At 37.1% G+C, this 20998-nt stretch overlaps 1 protein-coding gene across 1 annotated transcript in view; it reads right to left on the minus strand.

Moving 5' to 3' along the window:
- Positions 1-20998, minus strand: part of LOC107094092 (unconventional myosin-XV-like) — an 83810-nt gene that overhangs the window by 1302 nt on the left and 61510 nt on the right. The window contains exons 52-72 of the mRNA XM_015389507.1: positions 18692-18807; positions 17795-17854; positions 17587-17662; positions 17364-17479; positions 17140-17258; positions 13988-14129; positions 13339-13450; positions 13192-13266; positions 9777-9982; positions 9585-9703; positions 7960-8029; positions 7804-7876; positions 7511-7584; positions 6593-6675; positions 6377-6507; positions 6192-6286; positions 3609-3686; positions 3413-3509; positions 2167-2327; positions 1949-2082; positions 1178-1311 (exon numbers count right to left, since the gene is read on the minus strand). Of these exons, the coding sequence (XP_015244993.1) occupies positions 1178-1311; positions 1949-2082; positions 2167-2327; positions 3413-3509; positions 3609-3686; positions 6192-6286; positions 6377-6507; positions 6593-6675; positions 7511-7584; positions 7804-7876; positions 7960-8029; positions 9585-9703; positions 9777-9982; positions 13192-13266; positions 13339-13450; positions 13988-14129; positions 17140-17258; positions 17364-17479; positions 17587-17662; positions 17795-17854; positions 18692-18807 (2271 nt within the window). The remainder of the gene's footprint in view (positions 1-1177; positions 1312-1948; positions 2083-2166; positions 2328-3412; positions 3510-3608; positions 3687-6191; positions 6287-6376; positions 6508-6592; positions 6676-7510; positions 7585-7803; positions 7877-7959; positions 8030-9584; positions 9704-9776; positions 9983-13191; positions 13267-13338; positions 13451-13987; positions 14130-17139; positions 17259-17363; positions 17480-17586; positions 17663-17794; positions 17855-18691; positions 18808-20998) is intronic.

Raw genomic sequence — 20998 nt, forward strand, 5'->3', positions numbered from 1 at the left:
AACGGAATGAATAAGCACAGGATATCCTGGTAATAATCATGGTTTTCCAAATTATCATGTGGTCCACTCCTGAAGGAGCAAAGCGATTATAGATCATCACACAACCACTACCGTGTTTGACTGTTTGATATACCCTTTTCTTACGTGATTTACATTAGATTTAACAAGATACATGCAGCTTAAAAAAAGTCTACCCTTATCTCATTAGTCCACATAATGGTTTCCCAAAGGTCAAAGAAGTCAATATAAGAATTTTTTTTGAAATTTAAGAAAGATCTTTTTGTCTATTTAGAGGGATAAGCAGTCTTTTATACATTTGAACTTCACAGATAAGTGAGATCGGTAGTGCTTTGAATGCTGTTCTTTAGGTCCTAAAGTCAGTTTTAAAGGTGGTAACCCCTAGAAGAGTTAAATACTGTTCCATGTTTTGTCCATTTGTGGAAAGTGGCTGTTATTTTGGTTTGCTGGAGTGCCATAGCTACGGTAACTTCATGGTCCCACACAGGTTCTATTCAAGTCATTTCTTCACTCTCCATATGGAGGACCTAGAGAGTCGCTGAAAAGAAAACCAGTCTTCTCAAATGTAACATTTATATCAGGCAATCTGAAATCCAATTTGAAAAGTATTTTCTAATTGCACACTTTAAATTGAACTATAAAATTTTAGAATAGAAAATCCCTTTATTGTCCCACAATGGGGAAAATGTGGTTTTATTATATATTTATCAATCCATTTTAAATATAGCAAGTTGAAAATGTATTTTCAAATCCATCCATCCATCTATCTTTTCCCACTTATTCCTTCAGCATCGAGGTGGGTCTATCTCTGGCAGGCTATGGATGAGAGGCGGGTACATCCTGGACAGGTCGCCAGTCTGTTGCAGGGCAACAAAGAGACATACAACCATGCAGACACACACTCTTGCTTAAGGACAATTTAGAGTTGCCAATTAGTGTAATATAACGTAAATTAATTTTCAATGTGAAATGTATAATTAGAAAATTCTTTTAAATTGGGTTTTATTTTTATTGATGTAAATGTTAATTTGAAATGGCTTGTTTTCTTTTTTAGTGACACTCTAGGTCCTCAATATCCCCAGGGCTTCAAGTTCAGATACATAAAGTATATGAAAACCTGTTTTTTTTTTTTTTTTCTTTCTTTGGGTAGGGATCATACCAAGAAACTGTGCCCTGGCCTGGTGCGGACTCAGAGGCTGTACTTGCTGCATATGTTGCGTTGCCAAGGTAACCCACTGCTGTGGAGGTTGCTTTTTGAAGAGAGGTGCGGCGATGTACTCCGATAGCTCGTGTCTTGAGGAGAGAGGAAGGAGAAAATAGCTTCAGATAAACAGAGGTCTGCTTCACTCTGTGATTTTCAACACTCTCCAAAGTTGTTTCACACAACTCAGTGAGCCGATCTGCTCGCTGCTTTGCTCTGTGTCAGGCAGTGATAAAAAAAGAGGGCGTAATAGGAACAGACATCCCATTAAAGCACACAACAGTAACTGTCCCTAAAATCCTGCAAGTGCAGTAACGTCTGAATCTTTGGCTTAGATATTTCTCACAAACACAAGGAGAAATTCCACATTCAGCGGGTAGAAAGGCTAGGTGAAGGAGCTAAATGGGGGTTAAAACGTACTGAACCACAGAGTTCTATTAGTCTACTTCACAAAATACATTTTTTTTAAGTTTATGGTTCAAATTACCAAATTTAAACATTTTCAATAGGTGACTCTGTGATCCACATATAATGATACATTACCTTTCTGCATTGTCCTACATATTTAGGCCCGAGCAGCGAAAGCGCTACAAAAGCCTATTGTAATTGTTTTGTTTATTATTTGTCTTGTTGCTTGAATCCCTTAGCAACCATACAAAGCTACACAAATAAATATAAAGAGAACTTATTGGATATTTGGAATTAAGTCTTTTGCTCAGGTTTCCTCACATGCTGGGAGTATAGATGATGTCCTTGGCTCTATGCTGCAAAGCAGCCAGCTTGGAGATTTGGTGAAACTGTTGATCACTCACTTTTCCATGTGAGAGAATATTAAGCAGACCTTTACGGTAGTCTGGAAGGATCTAAAAATAAAAATAAAGTTCACCTGAGTTACATGCCAACATGGAAAAACATAATAAAGTGTGTACAGTTATTTTCTTTAATACCTGGTTATACTGCATGGCGACACAGAGCTCATTCTCAAACCTCAGCGGCTGAGTCCAGACAACTCGCCGGAACCAGAGACTGTAGCCGGAGTCGATTGACTCTGCCTCTGTGGCTACATCCAGGATGTACTCGTTCTTGTTCAAAGGACGCACATTTTGACCTGAATGAATGAAGTTACACAGAAATCCGGTTGTTATTTATTTTATAGGCATTTACTTCAGGAGGTGTTTTCGTTTTAATTTAGTTCCAGTCCGATGACCAGTAAAAGCAGCAACAGATGAACTCTAAAATATTACAAGCACAACAGCATAGTCCATCTGCGGTTCAACAAGCTGACAGTTTGCTTTGTAAATAAAAGATGAAAACAGAGGAGAAAACATTTTACATTCAAACTGACCTTTAGAGAATGAGATTAGCTCAGAAAGTGAAGAATAAGAACTTTCATTTTGTGCATATCTTTAGAGACTCAATCATTGATAACAGATCAGGGAGTCAGTGTGTCTTTTGTCAGGCTGAGGAAACACTACAGCATCTCTGGATTGGATGTCCCACACTAGCTCCTCTCTTCCCTTTGTTAAAACAGTGGGTGGCTGGTTTAGGACACAGTTTTAATAACAAACTGTTTATTTTTGGCACAAAAGAGGAATATTTGTCCGGTTAATTTTCTGTTTGGTCTGGCAAAGATGAGCATTTGGCTCACCATGAGAAATAAAATGAAGGAGAAAGGTTCTGTAGATGTTGACCTGATGTTCAGAGGGCTGGTAGCTGCACGTATTAGGACAGAGTTTGCATATTATAGAATGGTGTCAGACCTGAATGAGTTTATTTCTATTTGGGGAGGTGGAGACATTTGATGTCGTGTTAATAATGAAATGCTTATTAACAGTTTTAGAGAAGGTGGATTTACGTCTAATATTTTTTTCTTTGGGTTGTTGTATATGAGTATATGTGTGTAATTTACTTGTGTTTATTGTAATTGAAACATTGGACCGATAAAGAGAGTCCATGGTATCTGTCTGTCTGTCTGTCTGTCTGTCTGTCTGTCTGTCTGTCTGTCTGTCTGTCTGTCTATCTATTGTAATATGTTTATACAGAGTATCTAAAGATATGCACAACACAAAAATTCTTATATATATAAGTGCTTTATTTACTATATATACTGCTGTTATTTTGAACATCTTTCTGGGGATAGGAATATTTTGGGATTAGCTATATTTTTTATAAAGAAAACAACACTGTACATACCTTTGTTGGTGACCAAAAATATGGCATATTCTTCAATGGCTTCTAGTGTGTGTAACCCCATCTCATAGCACAACTCCTCTATCACCTCCAATGCAACCTCAAAAGCAAATCCAACAGAGCCATCAGAGATGGATCAGCCAATCACAGTCTCTCTACACCAATGCATCTCACTGATCACCAACTGCTGGGTACTTACAGTACAAGTTTTTATTTTCACATGGCGCTCAATGCCTCCAGGAAAGAGAAACAGCTGCCGTTTAGAGCTGCGTCCTGCCTAAGGAAAGACAGTAAAGCATTCACATGGCAAAAGTAAGTATACATTTAATTCAAGTGAGTTCAATTCATTCCAATTCAAATTCAACAATACTCTATTAATCTCACAGGGAAATTAGACGCTGCAGTAACTCATGGGCAGTTCTTCACCGAGTCCTGAATGCTCTAATGGTCTGTGTATTTAAATCAAAATTTTATATGAACTAATAAAATCAAAAGACTAAATTAAAATTTTCTTTGTCTTTCTTTCTTTAAAATTGTCTTCATGCTTCTTTGGCTGCCTATTAAACCTTTGAGATCATAATCAGTTTTGGCAAACTGCAGTTAAATAAAACAGTTGATTTGTGTGATATTATTCTTTCACAAAATCCCTAACAAACAACCCAATCTACCTATGTGTTTTCTTGAAATGAACACTAATTGGTTTTTATATCGGATTTTAAATTATAAATAGAAATAAATTGAAAACCTTTGTTAAAATTGAATCTTCAATGTACTGTCCAACAGAATAGACAGACTATCCAAAGTTAGTACTAAGTAACAAAAACCCTTCCTTAACATATTTTAGCCCAAATAGAAGTAAAAGAGTAGAAATACAAGAAATTACTTAAGCAAGACCTAAAAATGTTTTTTGTCATTAGGCTATATTCGGATCTGAGTAACTGGTAATAACATTTTATTTAAAAAAAATATAAATTTATATGATTACATGACTAATGATTAACACCTCTTAGCAGGATCTGGAAAAACTGTATTTATGTGCCTCTGAAGGTCCAGATCAAAGTGTTTCTTGTTGATTTTGGTATTTTACAGAAAAAGTAGCTCGAATAAAATCACATTGCAAAATAACCAAAGGCAAAAGAAAGAACTTTGATCTGGACCTTAAGAGGCACATAAAGGCAGTGACAAATATGGCCCTCAATCACCTAAAGAACATATCCGGAATTAAAGGACAAGTGACTTCATATGATCAGATAACTGATAACACCTTAGCAGGATCTTGAAAATCTAATACATGTTTTCATCTTTAGTTGAAGTGATTACTAACAGTGTCTTCACAGGTCTGTTTACAACCAGCCATCTGCAGCTTATCCAGAATGCTGCTGCCTGCGCCCTAAAACTAAGAAAGTGGAACACATTATACCAATTCTTAAGTCCGTACACTGGCTCCCTGTAATCCAGAGAATAAACTTTAAAATATTTCTGTTAGTCGTTATGGCTTATCTCCAAAATATATTACAGCATTGTCAGTGAATCAATCACCCAGACCTCTCAGGTCTTCTGGATCGTCTACTCTGCATACCTAGAACCAGAACCAAACATGGAGAAATAGCTTTTACCTTTTTAAAATAATCTGGACCAAAATCAGAAAAATGTAAAAGTTCAGAAAATCTAAGTTGCTTAAAATTAAGGTAAAAACCTTTTTTGTTTAGGTAGTCCTTGACTCTGTTATCTTGACAATATTGGCTTAAGTTTATGGTACAACTTTATTTACTTGAATTATGATTTTATTATCAATTTTTGATAATAAAATCATAATTCATATCGCAAAGAATTCATTTTTATTCACTTTGTTCTTTTTTTTCCTTTTGCCATCTTAAATGTTGGAAGGTTTTTGTTGCTCACAAGTTCCCAGAAGCTACATTGTCAAGCGCTTATTATTTAGTATGAATAATTCATTATAATTGTTTCTATAACCATTTGATTACTTTAATTATCATTTTATTATTTTCAATACCTAGTTTTATAAATTATAATGTTTTTCTCTCTTACTATCCCACTAAAATGCAGGATCTCTGTGTTTTCTGATTATTTTTAATGAACAGCCCGTTGAAATGTGCTTATACATAAACCTGTCTTTTCTAAATGTAAATAATCAAGACAAATATTACAAAACGAGAGCTTACAGTAGTTAATGTTTATGTTACAACAGGGTAAAATGCTTCCAGTGACAATATCTGCTGTTTACTGTAAATTTAAATGACCTCCAATTGCAGCACCAGGCTCACACAATACAACAGTGTAAGATTATTGTTAAAGTAAGTCAGTTTCAACACTGAGCCAAGTTACATATGGCCCTGCCCTGTACAGTATAACAGTTACATAGGTTGAAGTGCCAGACTGTTATTTCTACTCTAATTGGAATTATTCTTCACAATGTAAAACTGGGTTAAAATTGTCAGTGTTAATCATTACTCTGTAACCATATGTAACCTGGCTCAGTGTTGAAATGTCTCTTTTAATGTTACATTAACACTGCTTAGGGGCACAGTAACAGAAATGAAGTTTCCATAGCCTGAAGTCCTCTGACCACCGTCAGCAGGCAACGCAGATTCAGTGTTTTGCCCAAGGGCTCAATGACCGAAATGGACAGAATAGGGATTTAAACCTTGCATCCTGTACACCAACTCAAAGACCTGCTGTTATTGTCAGCATGTCCATTGTAAGAGCATCCTGTTTCTAACAAGAATTTCAAGATTTTTCCTAAATTAAAAAAAGAACCAACCATCATAGCTTTTATCTCCATGCCGTTGGGTGGAACAATCCGGCCACCATACAGAAACGTCTTCTTCAGATTCTGTTCACACGCTTTAGCTATGCCTAAAGGAAGACAAAAGAAAGTACACATTTCTCACTGACTGCAACATTTACAGTGTATTTCCACTTGGTATTAGTGGGCATGGTTTTTACCTTGATACTGTGCTCCTGCACTGCGAGAAGCCTGCTGCAGGAATTTTAGCAGGAAAGGCTTGAAGACCTCAGAGCAGCGATGGTAGGCAGTCAGAATGTACAGCAGCCTCCAGCCTCTTTGGCAACTATCACTGTGGAGCACAAGCAACCACAAAGTCACTCAGGATCAGAGAAGCAAAGAGCGATGTACTGGTTGAATACAGCCGGTCAACTTACGGTTTGGAGCTGGTGTTAGAAGTGAGCTGTTTGAGGAGCTGGCAGTACGCTTCATCCCTCATCAAGGCAAAATCTCTAATGAGCTGAGGGGAGCATAACATAGAACACCACAAGACTTTAGCTGGAGTTTACTCCTTTAAAATAATCATTTAATACAATACAAATTTTTATTCTGTAACAAAATGGTATAAGTGGAACTACCAAAAAGGTGGAAGACTTTTTTTTTAATGCCTGCTCCCTTTATAATCAGTTTTCTCAATTCTTTCAGTTTTCACATTAGCAGATATAACAAGAGCCTTACAAAAAATCTCATGCAGATGCTAGACATAATTGTTCATAAGTGCTGTAGACAAACTGCTGTATCCTAAATGCCCAAAGGAGCATTGTTGCATATTCTTTTTCACAGCATATTTTCAGACTTTATATGCATTATTGATTCTACGACACTTAGATTTTTTAACAGTCTTTTCATTTTTATAAACAGTCTGTTGTGTTCTAAATGCAAAAATACACATGCACCTTTTGCATATTTATTTGTATTCTTTATGCTGTTTCTAGTCTAATTTTTTTGTCTGTCCGTCCGTCCATCCATCCATCCATCCATCCATCCATCCATCCATCCATCCATCCATCCATCCATCCATCCATCCATCCATCCATCCAGGTGACCAGTCCATTGCAGATCACCTATTCAAGTCTTTATTCTGATTATTTTTTGTTTTCATATTTTCTTTTTTTTTTTTTTTGTAGTACTTGCTTGCTTCTATTTACCTTTCACCTTCCTGATAATACACACACTTTTCCCCACTGTTTTACAATAAAAGATATTTCTTTTTCAATAAACTGACAGTATTATTGAGGTTTTCTTTTACCCTGCAACATCAGATGGATCAGGAAACTGAAAATAAGGATATTTACTTTAAGGAATGTGCTGACCACTTCCTGCTCTGTTGAACCCCTCAATGGAGAATCACCCATGAAGCGCATGATGCCTAGAGATAATACATCAAAAAACACACACACAGACATATATATATATATATATATATATATACAGAAATAAAAAAAAGGAATAAACACAATTGTTCATAGTACATATTAAATACTTTTAAAGTAAGTAGGTAAGTCGAGATAACTTCTTAAGTGACTCCCATAAAAATAAACCTGAATTATGAAACAGGTTAATGTAATGTAAGAACTTGAAAACTTACACAGGAAAAGATCAGCTGCTACTCGGTTCATAGCTAGATCTGTGAACTCTATCAGAGACTCAGTGAGAGGGGCCTGCAATAATAAATCAGTTAAAAAGAATTACCTAAACAGCCCATGAAGGAAGCTATTGTTAAATGATGGAAACAACAAGATACCTTGGAGAACTTGATCATTTCAGTGGGCTCCCTGGAATTTCTGTTCTTGCTTTTACTCTTTAGAGAATCTCTAAGGACAGATGTAGACAGATAATGATACATTTAGATTTTAAGAATGTAAAGACCTGGATTATCAGTTAACTTTTAACATTACATTTACAAAAGCTTGCAATTGGCATATTGAACCTTGCATTTACATGCTCATGATTAATCTCTATCTACTTCTAGCATTCCCACATGAATGTACCTGTTACAGAAATATCTTCCTTCTCTATTTTCACTGTCTTTTCAAAACCAGTTTGTCGTCAGAGTGTTTTATATGGGCTTCTCTTTTTTCAAACTCTTCACCTAATATGGATCAAGTATTTTACAATCTACTGGTGTGACCTCAACTATTTCCTTTATTTAAATAGCTCAGCAATAGCAATAATGATTTGTGAGATGGAGGTGAACCTCAGTTTAAAATAGAAAACTACCCATGTTAAATTATTCCTCTTTATTACATTTTGCCCTCAAAGAGCCAGCCTGTCTTATAGTATTTCATTTTGGACTTGATAATATGTTTGTAAGGGTTTCTGAACATCCTTTCAGGGTTTTCATTTTGACTTTGGCATGTTTATTTTATTTTTATTTTTTTAAACTAAATTCCTCATCTGTGACTAATTTTGCAATGATGTTCAAAATACCTGACCAGCATTCTGTAAACATCACGGAAAAAAAACATAGATCTAATTTAATTTATTCTACATCTCAAACTAGGCTTAACACTTTCCTCGTAAAGTTTATGGTTAGATTGGCTTAGGTTATCTAGAGTTACCTCTTTATTCAGGGGCACCAAAAAGGGTTGAAAGAGAAGCATTCTAGAGGCCCATGATTGTTGACAAGGGCCCAACGAGAGGCCACTACAATTATGAAACTAAAAAAACAATATAACACAATAAACCTACAACAACACATACACACATATACATATATACATACATATATAAATATATATATATATATATATGTTCTAATGTTTTAGTAACACTAAGTCAATTAGTTTATGTAAAATTGTTCAGTCCATCTGCTCTACCTTCATCAGAAAGCAGCAGAGCAGTTAACTCTGTTAACTCTGAAAAACAAATCTGGATGTATTCGTTACATTTTTATTTCAATTAACTAAGCAATACAGACAAACATTTAGCACGCTGCTGGAGAGTCAAAGGAACAATGCAGGTATACAATGCAAATGTAGACCATTGCCACATGCTCAAGAGAACCATATCCTGCAAATCTGATTGTATGTTTTTATTGAACTGTCTCTTAATTGCCTTTTGATGACGAGTGTAAATATAAATTACATAATTTTAAACAGAACTGAAAGCGACATACCAAAAGAATGATATCAACACATTTTTAGAAACACTGATCAATTCCCCTTTAAAAGATAAGAAGAAAGTGTATTTATTTAAAAAGAAATTTAAATAACTACAGTGTTGCTTAACAGCTTTGCTCAGTGTTATAAAAAAAACACACTGAGTTGATGGTACCTATAGCTCTGCAGCTCTTCAAAGTAATCCCTGTTGCAGGATTATAAAATGAAAGGATCTGAATTTACATATTCCTTGGTGTATATCGCTCACCCCTGTCCACTCGGTGCCTGTCTGAAGAACTTCTTGGCAAACTCCAGCATATCATATTTACTGTCCTGCAGTGCTCTCTCATCAGGCTCTCCATCAGAGAACCTATCAAGTGAAACTCTCTAAAAGGAGAGATTAAAAGTCAGTTTGTAAGACGTAAAAATAATCAGTGTAAAGTGTGTGTGCCTGTGAAACCTCAATCGTTTGATCTATCTCATGGGCAGCCATCGTAGATGCCACAGCAACAGCAATGGCTGATGACGCAGCGAACTGGTCAGCTCCACCTCGAGGCTCGGCCGTCCGGTCCAGTGGCAATGATAGGAAATCAGGAGGAGAGACGGGGTGGACGCACTCTGTCGGGAAAGTCCCAGAGCGGCCAAACACAGCTCCAAACTTCCAACCTGATGCGCAGATACAAGCAGATAAACAAGGAACCATAAAGTTTCTATTTTCCACTACTCTGTCCTAACTGCATGTTAGATCACCCTTCTGTGAATTGGGCTGTGCTGATAACCAAACACAAGATCATAAAGATACTGCTGTCTGGATGGAGAACACTGTCTAAAGCTAAGCTTGACACCTTGTTTATCTCACAACCGTGAAACAGTTACTTAGTGTGCCTTGCAAAACTATTCATACTGTACCACATCTTTCCATTTTAAAAACACAAACTTTAAACAAAGAAATGTAAGTTATCTGGATCATGCAGTAGGCTGCACCTCATCCTGAGAACCCAATACCCACTGTACAAAAAGTGGATGGTAGAACCAGGCTGGGGCAATGTTTTTCTACTGCATGGGTAGAGAGGCTGGTTTAATTTGATAGGCTAATGGATAGAATCACATACAAGGTAATTATTGAAGAGAAATCTGTAAGGAACTATAGAAAATCTGAGGCAAGGGGAGGTAATTAAGGGGAGTGGTGGCCTAGTGGTTAGGGCACAGAGCATTCCAAGCTCTGTGCCCTAGCTCCCCAGGCGCCCCACGATGGCAGCCCAATGCACCCCAAGGGGATGGTTTAAATGCAGAGGTAAATGTTTCCAATGTGTGATCAATAAATTGAAATTATAATGTATTCTTATTTATAGGTTTTTTTTCTCGCAGAACAGCCACCCTAAACAAAGAAACAGAGGTACAGTAGATTGCATTAGATCAGGGCATTTTTTCCTCAACTCTGATCCTAAAGGGCCTATACTGTCTACCATGTTTTAGTTCACACCTGATTCACATCATTGCATTTTCTCCTAAGCAAGTCACCTAATAATCAACAGGTGTGTTTAATTTCAGCAGCTGTGTCATCCAAGGACCCGGTCTACCTGGACTGGGTCCTTTGAGGGTCGTAAAAATAAGGAGGCCGGAAGGGTTTGGCTATGGATTCAAACAGGTCAAGCCTTCTCCAAATGCCACTGCCCCTCACTCAGGCCGTTTCTCAATACGTCTACTTGTGCGTTCTCATGTGCTTGTGAAACGTCATCAGTCTCAGCCATAGTACTGTTCCAATTCACAAGAACAAAAGACAGAGAACGGACAAAGTCCCCGGATGTTGTTCTCGCCCCTCCCTCGCCCCTCCCTCTGTACCGAGCATGCATTTTTGATTAAGCTTTTAGTTAGAGGGGCTCAGGTTATCCTGAGCTATCTCAATAGTTATGCTGCTATAGGCTTAGACTTCTGGAGGACATAGGGACCACTTTTTTCATAATTCTGCTTCATTCTATCTCTATTCTCCCACTCTGCAGAATTTGTTAGTTTAATCTTTCACGTTATGCTCTCTCTGCTTTTTTTCATAGTCTGTTCCTGTTTGGCTGTGACACCATCCTAGAGAGAAATACCAGCTGTGCTGCTTCCATCAACACCTTTGTTTATAGATGTTCGAGATCTGCCTGTTTTTGAGTGTAGTCCTGTGACTGCAACTGGCTCGATGTGCTATCTTGGCTCGGAGGTCGTCTGAATGGCTGTGTGTTTCCTGGATGGGCCCCTTTTACACTTGCCTTTTGCATCTCTGCTTCTGTCTCCTTGAACCACAGTCGGCCTCGACAGATGCCCGCTCAAACTGAGCCTGGTTCTGCTGGAGGTTTCTTCTTGTTAAAAGGGATTATTTCCTCTCCACTGTTGCTACAGGCATGTTTAGTGTCAGGGAATGCCCTAGAGTCAATGAATCGATGCAATAAACTGGTTTTCCTTAGATAGAAATCTTTGAAAACAGATCTGGTGAACTGTAAAGTGCCTTGAGATGACATTTGCTGTGAATCAGCACTATATAAATAAACTGAATTGAATTGAGTTGAACTTGCCCATTCTTGTGATTGACAGCTGCCCCAGCACTGTGGCAGCAGCAGCTTCCAGTGAAACGCTAACAGAGCTCAGGGTATTAAGTTAAAATATCTCTTTTCTGTTGGCGTTGTTCTATAAAAGTATGTTTTAAGATAATTTGAAACGAGAAAATTTTAATTTAAGCTTCACTATATGGCCCATTTAATGATTTAGTGCGTAATAAAAAAAAAAAAAGTCCGATGTTGAGAAGACCGTGGCAACCAGTGGAACTCCAAGGCTAACTGCAGCCAGGGCCAATTTAAGCCTGTCTGCAGCAGCCCTCTCTCGGCATAGCCATGTGTGAAGTACCGCTGGCTCTGATAGTGATTGTTTTGTTTTATTTGGTAAAATGTTCATTTGATTTGTGTTTATCTTACTCTTCTAATTATTATCCCCCCACTAAACGAAAAAAGTAAGAATTTATCTTTATCTAGAGACTCTGAATAACAGGAGGAGAAATGCAGCTCCACCTATTGACCCATATTTATGCTGCGTGCTCCTGTTCTCCCAGAGTCCATACTTTCCTGTGTTCTTCTCAAGAACATATTGAGGACACGAGTCCGTTCTCACATTCTTGTGAATTGAGAAATGGCCTCAGTGTACGCTCTGTCACCTAGCAATTTACTTTTTCCTCTAAACATGGAGCAGCTTGGACACGCAATTAATCTCGGGATACCCAAGGCTACGTAGGATACAATGGACCCGGCCTTCAAAACAGGCAAAAAGAAGGATGCATTTGTCGGCTGCATAATGAGGATTGTTTCAATCTGAACAGGCCATGGCGCTGCACTATGTCGCAATCGGCCGACAAATCTGGTGTTTGAAGGACGCAGCCACTGAATTCGAACTCAGCATATGTGAGAACAAGGTCCGTTTAAGCTCAGTCAAAGATGGAAGTCAAGATATTTTGCTGCCTTGTGGTTTTTCTACTCTATGCTGACATTGTGAGATGTCTTTTACTAGACAGGAACTCCTTAACATCAGACAGTCCCCTTCAGATCTTGTGTAGCACCAGAGTAATGCGACACCTCTGACCTAAAATGGTATTTTTTATGTTATCAAGTTGAGTTAGAAACAATGATTTTTAAATTGCTTTGCCATTCTCCATCTAAAAATTATCTTCAGCTCAAATATTGTATGTAAAGGCTGCTCTGGCTGCTAGGTCTTGCATTTTCCCCTTACATTTGGAGAATAATAGCTCTAAAGAACAGAGGATAAATGGTTCAAAAATTCCCTCCATGTTTAAAGGCACATGAAGTTTATAGCTATTGATCTGTTTCCTGAACACATCAAATACTCACCAAAGTCTTGAGTGTCACGTTTAAGCTCTTCCAGAAACACAACCTTCTTCCTCACCACACAGCCGTAACTGTAACCTGCAGGACATTGCATCTGTAAATGTTCTTGTAATGTCCACCCAGGAAACTCTGACTGAAATAGTCTCTCACCTTTCTCAAGCCCATCCATGACCTGCAACCTGATGATATCACCTTTATGAAAACTAAGCATTGAGCGGTCATCTGTCACAAAGTTGCGCTCAGCAATGACATAATCGGAGTCCTGACAGAACAAAGAACAGGGGACGTATATTATATTGGTAATGAAATACTTGTGATAAATGGTAAAGTACAAAAATAAAGTTTTCCCTTGATTTTCTTACTTTGCTGAATAAAAACTGGGACATAATTTTTTCAGTCTTGAACCACCTCAGCCTGTTAATTTATATGCTTTGCTAATTTAGATAAAGTTTTGTGATTTTTCAGCAAAGAGCATTTAAAAGTATAGTTTTGACCATGACAAAGATAACTTCTATGGGAATCAAAATACTTAAGTCAAAGCTAGAAAAGTTGAAACCTCTGAATTTTTTGATCAAGTGAAATAAGAACCCTAAGCACAACTTAAATAGTTTTTTTGGGTTTAACACCAAATTGAGTATGCTGATTCAAACCTATACCAAAAACCTTTTGTGTTCATTGTAATCAGACCTGGATTAGGTGAAATGACGCTGATTATTTTCTTTAAAAGTGTTTGGAGTTTTGGATGACAGGATGTAAAAATATGTAAGCATGTGCAATTGTGTGGTATGAGTTTTCATGCCTTTTTGATTTCATTGATAAAGGTGTCAATAAGATGCTTGACTTGTAAGGCCTTGGCAGAGAACAGGATCAACTTCTCATTGGTCAGATTGAACTCCAGCATGTTCTCAGATGGGATGGTCACGAACAGGATGTCTGCATATCTGAGACAGAAAGCAGGAGAAACAGCAAACAATCACAATAATAACCAACAGGGTCTGCGTAACATGTAAACCAAACTTTCAGTAAAATAAAGATAAAAGAAAGAATAAAATGTGATGCATTTGCCCGCAATTTCTAACTTAAGCCATCGATTGTTTATTTATATTGTAAATCCTTTACAATGAGCCAAACTCACCAACTGTAATACTCATCAGGGCTTGAGGTTTTAAACTAAACAAAGTTAAGTAAAGCAAGACCACTAAATAGCAGGCTGTAGTATGCATAACATCAGTATAATTCTGTCAAGTACCGCATCTCAAGTGATCTAGTCAGACTGAATTGGGTAGGTAACCATAAACCTTTTTATTTAATTGAGAATTATTTTGTTTCATTTTCTGTAATGTATATTTACCATAATTAATCCAATCAAACCTTCTCATAATCTGGTCTGCTTATGATAGTTTTTAAGGTGTTCTTTGAAGTGTAATTTTCTTTGTATGAAACGGCTGACAGACAGAAAGAAAACATCAGTCTAAATACTGCAAAAAACTTAAACAGAAAAACTTTAAATATTAGGGTCTCTACATACTGGACTAAGTCTGCCATACAATGAATAGTATCTGTTGAATCTTTACCAGGTCATCTGGAGTGTATCAAGTTGTGCATCAAGAAGTGCCTGATGGAGCAGTAAGTTCTCTGAGTGTTTAACGCAGGCAAAAACCTTCAGTGTGAGATGGTTGTGGTTCATTATTGCAGTGGCAACATATCATGGTACTGATTATTTCCTGTCACTGGTCCCAAAATAAATTGTGGCAAGCAGGTATTGCCAACAATCTAGACTAGAAAAAAAAAAAAATCCTGTTCTCACACTTTTAGCCACAGCATTGGACATGTCCAACCACCCTAATTGAGTAAGTGGGTAGGATGCCAATTAGGGAAGAGTTGGAAATTCTTCAGGTGGTTGTTTACAATAAAAATGTATATGGCCTACTAAAAAGAGAGGCCCTAATTTCATATTTATTGAAGATGAGCGGGGATGAGTAGGATTGGAAATTGCTAGCATGTTATTTCTGCTATGTTATTTCATATCATCTAATTATCTTACTAAGTGCTAATTACATTAGCAGATCATATAACGTACCTTCTCAAATTAAGGATAAATAGTTTACTTATTGTTTAGATTCTCAGTATTGCTATCCCAGCTTCTGTCCGTTTTGCTGTCTGGCTTAGTTTCCTGCTGAGCAGAACAATATTGTGACAAACTGGATGGAGATAAACCTCAAGGTCACTAATCCGACTGCAGTCACATTCCATAAGATCAGATACGAGTGAAGGGAGTGGCGGCCTAGTGGTATCCTTAGGTTCTGAGTTGGAGCCGCACTCCCACAGACTGCCACTCTGGTTTGAGCAAGACCCTTAACCTCACACTGCTCCCTGGACACCGCATAATGGCAGCCCACTGCTCCCCAAGGGGATGGGTTAAATGCAGTGAATTCATTCCGTTGCTCTGTACTTGTGACAGTGTAATGACAATAAAATTGAATTATATGTTATATTATATTATATAATATATTAAGGTTTATGGTGCACATTTGGAAAAAAAAAAGATTTTGTTCACTTTACTGAATCTGGCTTCACATTTCAATGTACATGCACAATACAACACATAAAGGTAAAATGAAATAGCTGTAGTGAGAAGTAATAAACATGCTTGGCTCTACAAAGCACTCTGCATAAAATTAGTATAAGTAATGTTAATTTATATAGCACCTTTCATAGACATAGAGGTCACAAAGTGCTTCACAAAATTACAATACAAATAAAAATACATTTACATTTACATCACAAAAAACTTGATCATAAAACAACCCTTAATCCACTACTTAAAATGCTTTCTAAAAAAAATTGGTTTTCAGTTCGTTCTTAAAAACGTAAAAAGCGGAAGATTGTTCTAGACTTCTGGCCGCTTGAAAGGAGCGATCTCCCCTGGTCCTGTAACGAGTTAGAAGGACCATTAGCAGATTCTGATCAGGAGACCCCAGTCTCCGAGAGGAGGTATAAGGACACAACAAGTGTCTAACGTAGGAGGGACCTGACCGTAAAGAATCTGAAGGTCAGCACCAGGATTTTAAACTGAAACCAAAAAGAGACTGGGAGCCAATAAAGAGTCAGTAACCTCACTGCAGAGTTTTGAATTTGCTGAAGACCAGACAACCCCTTTTTGTTTAGACATGAGTAGTTACAGTAGTCTAAAGGGAAGACACAAAGCCGTGGATAATAATTTCAAGATCATCTCTGGACACAATTGCTCCAAGTTTAGACATTTTCCTCAGTTGTTTAAAAATAGTTCATTGTCAGCATTTTTGAGTGGTGCTCTAAGGAGCATCATCCTGTTGCTGATGAGCCAAAAAATATTGTATTTCCTCCTCTACAGTAATAATAAGGGTTATGGCAAAGGTGTTTATGGTAAGCTATTGCCTATCTATAGCATTTTGATTGGACTACAAAGAAAACAACAAGTGAAACTGATGAGCCAGATAGAAAGCTTGCCTCAGGTCATGATTGCCCTAAAATTAGATTTTGTTTTTTTTCCAATGATTATTGACACCATAGTGCAGTTCTAATTTGGTATTAATGGGGCGTTAACTGCTTTGTAGGAAGTAGCCTGTCACTAAAAAAGCTATTTTATACAGTTTCTCTACCTGAATTTATAGAAAATCTCAAAGAGAGCAAATAGAAAAAATAATTTCTGTCTCAAGATGATCCCTAAAGATGCATAAGACCTGCATAAGGTTTTCACATAATTTAAAAAACAAAATAAAAACTTCAAGGTTTAATGGTCCATGTGTTTTAAATATTCTGAATTTTCCCACAAATGGATTTAAAGTGTGAAAGCCAAGGACTGGTGAAAATAAACATTTGAAATTAAGAAACAAGACAAGTTTAGGAGATAAAAGGTGGCTAAAAGAAAAGTTGAAAAAAGTGAGGTTTGTGAAAAACTTCTGGACCTACGTGTATGGTCGAAGGACTCTGAAGTAGTCTGGAGCTGCTGCGCTGCTTTTCACCGTCTTTAGTAATTTGATACCGCTGTGCGACACGGACAACACCTGTACACCTGTTCCTACACTACCCTGCACTCAGACAGACAGAGGCACACATTCACCAAGAAAAATGTAAAAAATGTATATATCACAAAATGCAATAGTATGCTCCAACAAACCCACCCCCAAACTCACCGAGGCAGGAAAGAGTCGGGAGAAGTAAATTTCCCAGGTCTCTCTGGCCGCTGTTACAATTGTTTTCTTCACATGCTCCTCCACTGGATCCATATTCTGCTTAATACTATGTTTTGCTGTCATTCAAAGAAACAGACACACAAACTCATAAATTTCAGGGGGGTGTGCTTTTTACAGCAATGCAGGCATGAAAAAAGACTGCAGGAAAAACAGACAGGGGTACCAAAAAGGGCTTTCATTTTCTGTCTCTCATCCCGGGTGATACGAACACATGCCTCTGACAGGGTGTCATTCACTATCTGGAAGAGAAAAGTACAGGAGAGAAGAGGAATGTGTGTATAAATCTGTGTTTATTCAGTTATGAAAGATTATATAGGCTGAAAGAAATACTGTTAAATACAAAAAAGAAAAAGAGAATTAAAAATGTTTACCTGTTTGAAAATGAGATCTAGCAACAGTGGATTGTTGAAGCTGTCTTTGGGATAAAACACCTGAGAGAAAAATATATACATGTATTCATCTGAGGACTGTTTTCCGTATATAGTGTTTAAATTGGCATTGATACAGATATTGTCATGATAACAAGAACATAGACCCTTTTTCAATGCTGGGGTTACAAGCTGCAGGAAATTCTAAAATAACGCAGGATTTCAAAAATGATATAAATCCTAAGTAAAGTTTACAAAATCACACAAAGAGATAGAGAAGCACTTTGAAAGCTGAGTATGCCATTTTTAATTCCGTTATGCAAAAAGGAGAATAACAGTTTGATCGTCCGTTAGTGTGACGTCCTCTATAACAGTAACATTTCCAACGGCTTATTGCTCCATGGGGTGTAGGGGTGTGTAACAAAATGGTAAGGCAGTAATGAAGACCTTAAAGAAAGTTCCCAGCTATTGCAGAAGTGGAGCTAGAGAGGGCCAAACAATTTTATAATTCTCAAGGGTTGCTTTCAGACTGGACCAGAGTCAGTTAGCAAGTTCCTGAGAATTAAATTAAAAAGGAAAACACTGCACAATTCCAGCTTGTTTGGAAGATTAGATAGAAGAAGGCCTCTTATTTAAAAAAAAATGGTAGCATCCAAAATACAACTTGATCATCTGTGTGGGAGCCCAAAGAATTTCATAATCATTTTAAACTGTGGAACATTTTCTGCAGAGTTTTACCCCCTTTTGGCTTCAATTTCAACAAGGACTGAATGTAATCTGTAGCAGGTTACTGCTCAGGTTCTATGTTTTATGTTTTTTTTCTTTTTACCATGGCTGGATATTCATAAGAAATAGCTGATGTTCAGTGGTTTGTTTTTGCTGATGTATTTGTGTGGTCACCTCCTTCCTGAGATACAGCCTCCAGGGTACATTGGTGTAGGTGTAATGCTCCTCATTGGTGCTCAGATGAAGCTGTGTCTGGATGGTCTCTTTCTCAACTGGAAGCTCTCGGGATACTGCAAAGAAACATGTTTAATAACTAGAAAGTAAAAATAACACAACATATCAAAATGCCAAGTGATAAAGTCAGTAGCTGGGTTATTAGGACTTATTAGATGAAGATGATGGTTTATCAGTTTTCCGGTGTTTCTTTACCTTAATAATAATTTTCCACTTTATGAAGTACTAAACTGAAATGCGATCATTTGAATGCTGTTTTCTGGCGCTTCCCCCGTTTTTCTTCATAACTGATCGTATGATACTGAGTTGAAATGAGCCATCTGTAACTGACATGCAGCAGGGCTAAATTGGCTGTATTTACATAATAAGTTAAGGACCTTGCTGAGTGTTTATATGTAAGAAAAGAACTTCATAAATGCCATTCTGCATTTCTTTGACATCAAATGGTGGTGTTGTAGTCAAGACCACACCAACCAAGACCAAGGAGTACAGAAACCAAGACAAGACCAATACATTTAGAGGCCAAAACCATATAAGATCTTGGTCTTGGCTAGGCCATCTAGTCCTCTAAAGATGTTTTCCTTGTCTCAGTCTCCGTACTTCTTTGTCTTGGTTGGTGTGGTCTTGACTTCAACACTATTAAATGGTGTAAAATGATACCACATCGACCTTTGTTTAAAGGTAAAGTGGAGGATGTTCTTTTTCCCAGTGGATCATCAAATCAAGTATGGTTATGGAAAGAGGAGCTTGGAAAACGTATTTCTTAGAAGACCTTGGAAGTCACTCTAAACAGGGTTCAAATTCTTAAATTTGTGCAGGACAGGGTTTATTTATTTTGAAGGTAGTACATTGTATCCATTTGACTAAACTGAGATTGTCTAGGTTGTTTGATAACCCCTCTTTGTGACAGAGGGAATCTGGCATCATATATTCATAAGTTCAATTCCTGCCCAAAGTCAAACTTTAATTGAGATTCTTATTTTCGGACATGAAGTGAGGCTTCATAGGGAGATATATACCTCCTTATCCATTAAATGGGCTGTTTGGGTTTGAACCTCACATTGTCTATCTGGTGCAGAGTCTAGTAGTAGTTGTGTTTCTTATACTCCTTGCAAGGCAACTTTTCCTTATAAAATGGAAAGAGCACTGACCCCTGACATTCTCTCACTGGTTCAGGAGTGCTTTCTACTTGAGATATTCTTTGAAAGGTATACATAATTATATTAAAACAGGGGGTCTTTATCTGGATAATGTCAAAGTACATATCACACTATCTACAAAGTGAGGAGGAATTATAAGTCTTATCATAAGACAGCAGGCAAATACATTACTGTAATTTTCATTAATAGTGTTGCAATTTCACCTATATGTCTACAATGTAAAGTTGACATCAGTTGTTTACAGATTTAAACTGATTTATATGTTGTTTATTTGTTATACAATGCTAACCTCAATAAATATTTGAATTACAAAAAAAATATATATAATATAAGTGTCACCATTTCTTATTGTATCTTCCGATTTTTGGGGGGATTTAGCTAAGTTCTGTTTCTCTGCTCCCTGATACTGTTCTTAAGCAAGTAATATAAATATAACCGATATGTTCTGAAGTTAAATGAATGAAAAAAATAAAATATTCCAACAAAAGAACGTAAAAATGCAGGTAAGTCCAAAAAATATGGGGAGTGTTTAAGGAATAACATGTTGTGGAAAGACCAAGGAATCAGGAAAGTAGAAAACAAAGATGTAAATCATTGTAACCTTTGAAGGAATGACTACTGGTTAAAACAATAAAATCATAGAAAGAAAGAGAAATTAACAGTAGTGACAGCTGCAAAAATTCTGGCCATTTTTTTTTCTTTAGGCAAATGGGGATTGGGGCTCAGCCTAAGAAAACATTTTACATATATGGCAGTAAAATGTCTTCAGGGAAGTGGGCAGCTTGGAGTATCGCAGCTTCGCTTTAGGAAGCCTGAAAAATCTTAAGTGACCATTTGGAAAGTGATCCATGATCTGCACAGTGTCTCCAAGTGAGCAATATACAACTCAGCAACTTATAATTTATTTAACCTTTTTAAAAACAGATAAACTCCGTAGTTCTCTGAGATTTTATAAGAGGTACCTCCTAAAATACCAATCATTTCAAATATCCGTGTCATTATTACAGAAATTGCAATACTAGATCATAAAACTCCTTTTAATATGTGACTTCTAAAGATTAACTTAAGAGATCTGTGCTCTAACTGT

This window comes from Cyprinodon variegatus, unplaced genomic scaffold, assembly GCF_000732505.1.
Source record: "Cyprinodon variegatus isolate N-32 unplaced genomic scaffold, C_variegatus-1.0 Scaffold463, whole genome shotgun sequence".
NCBI classification, from domain to species: domain Eukaryota; kingdom Metazoa; phylum Chordata; class Actinopteri; order Cyprinodontiformes; family Cyprinodontidae; genus Cyprinodon; species Cyprinodon variegatus.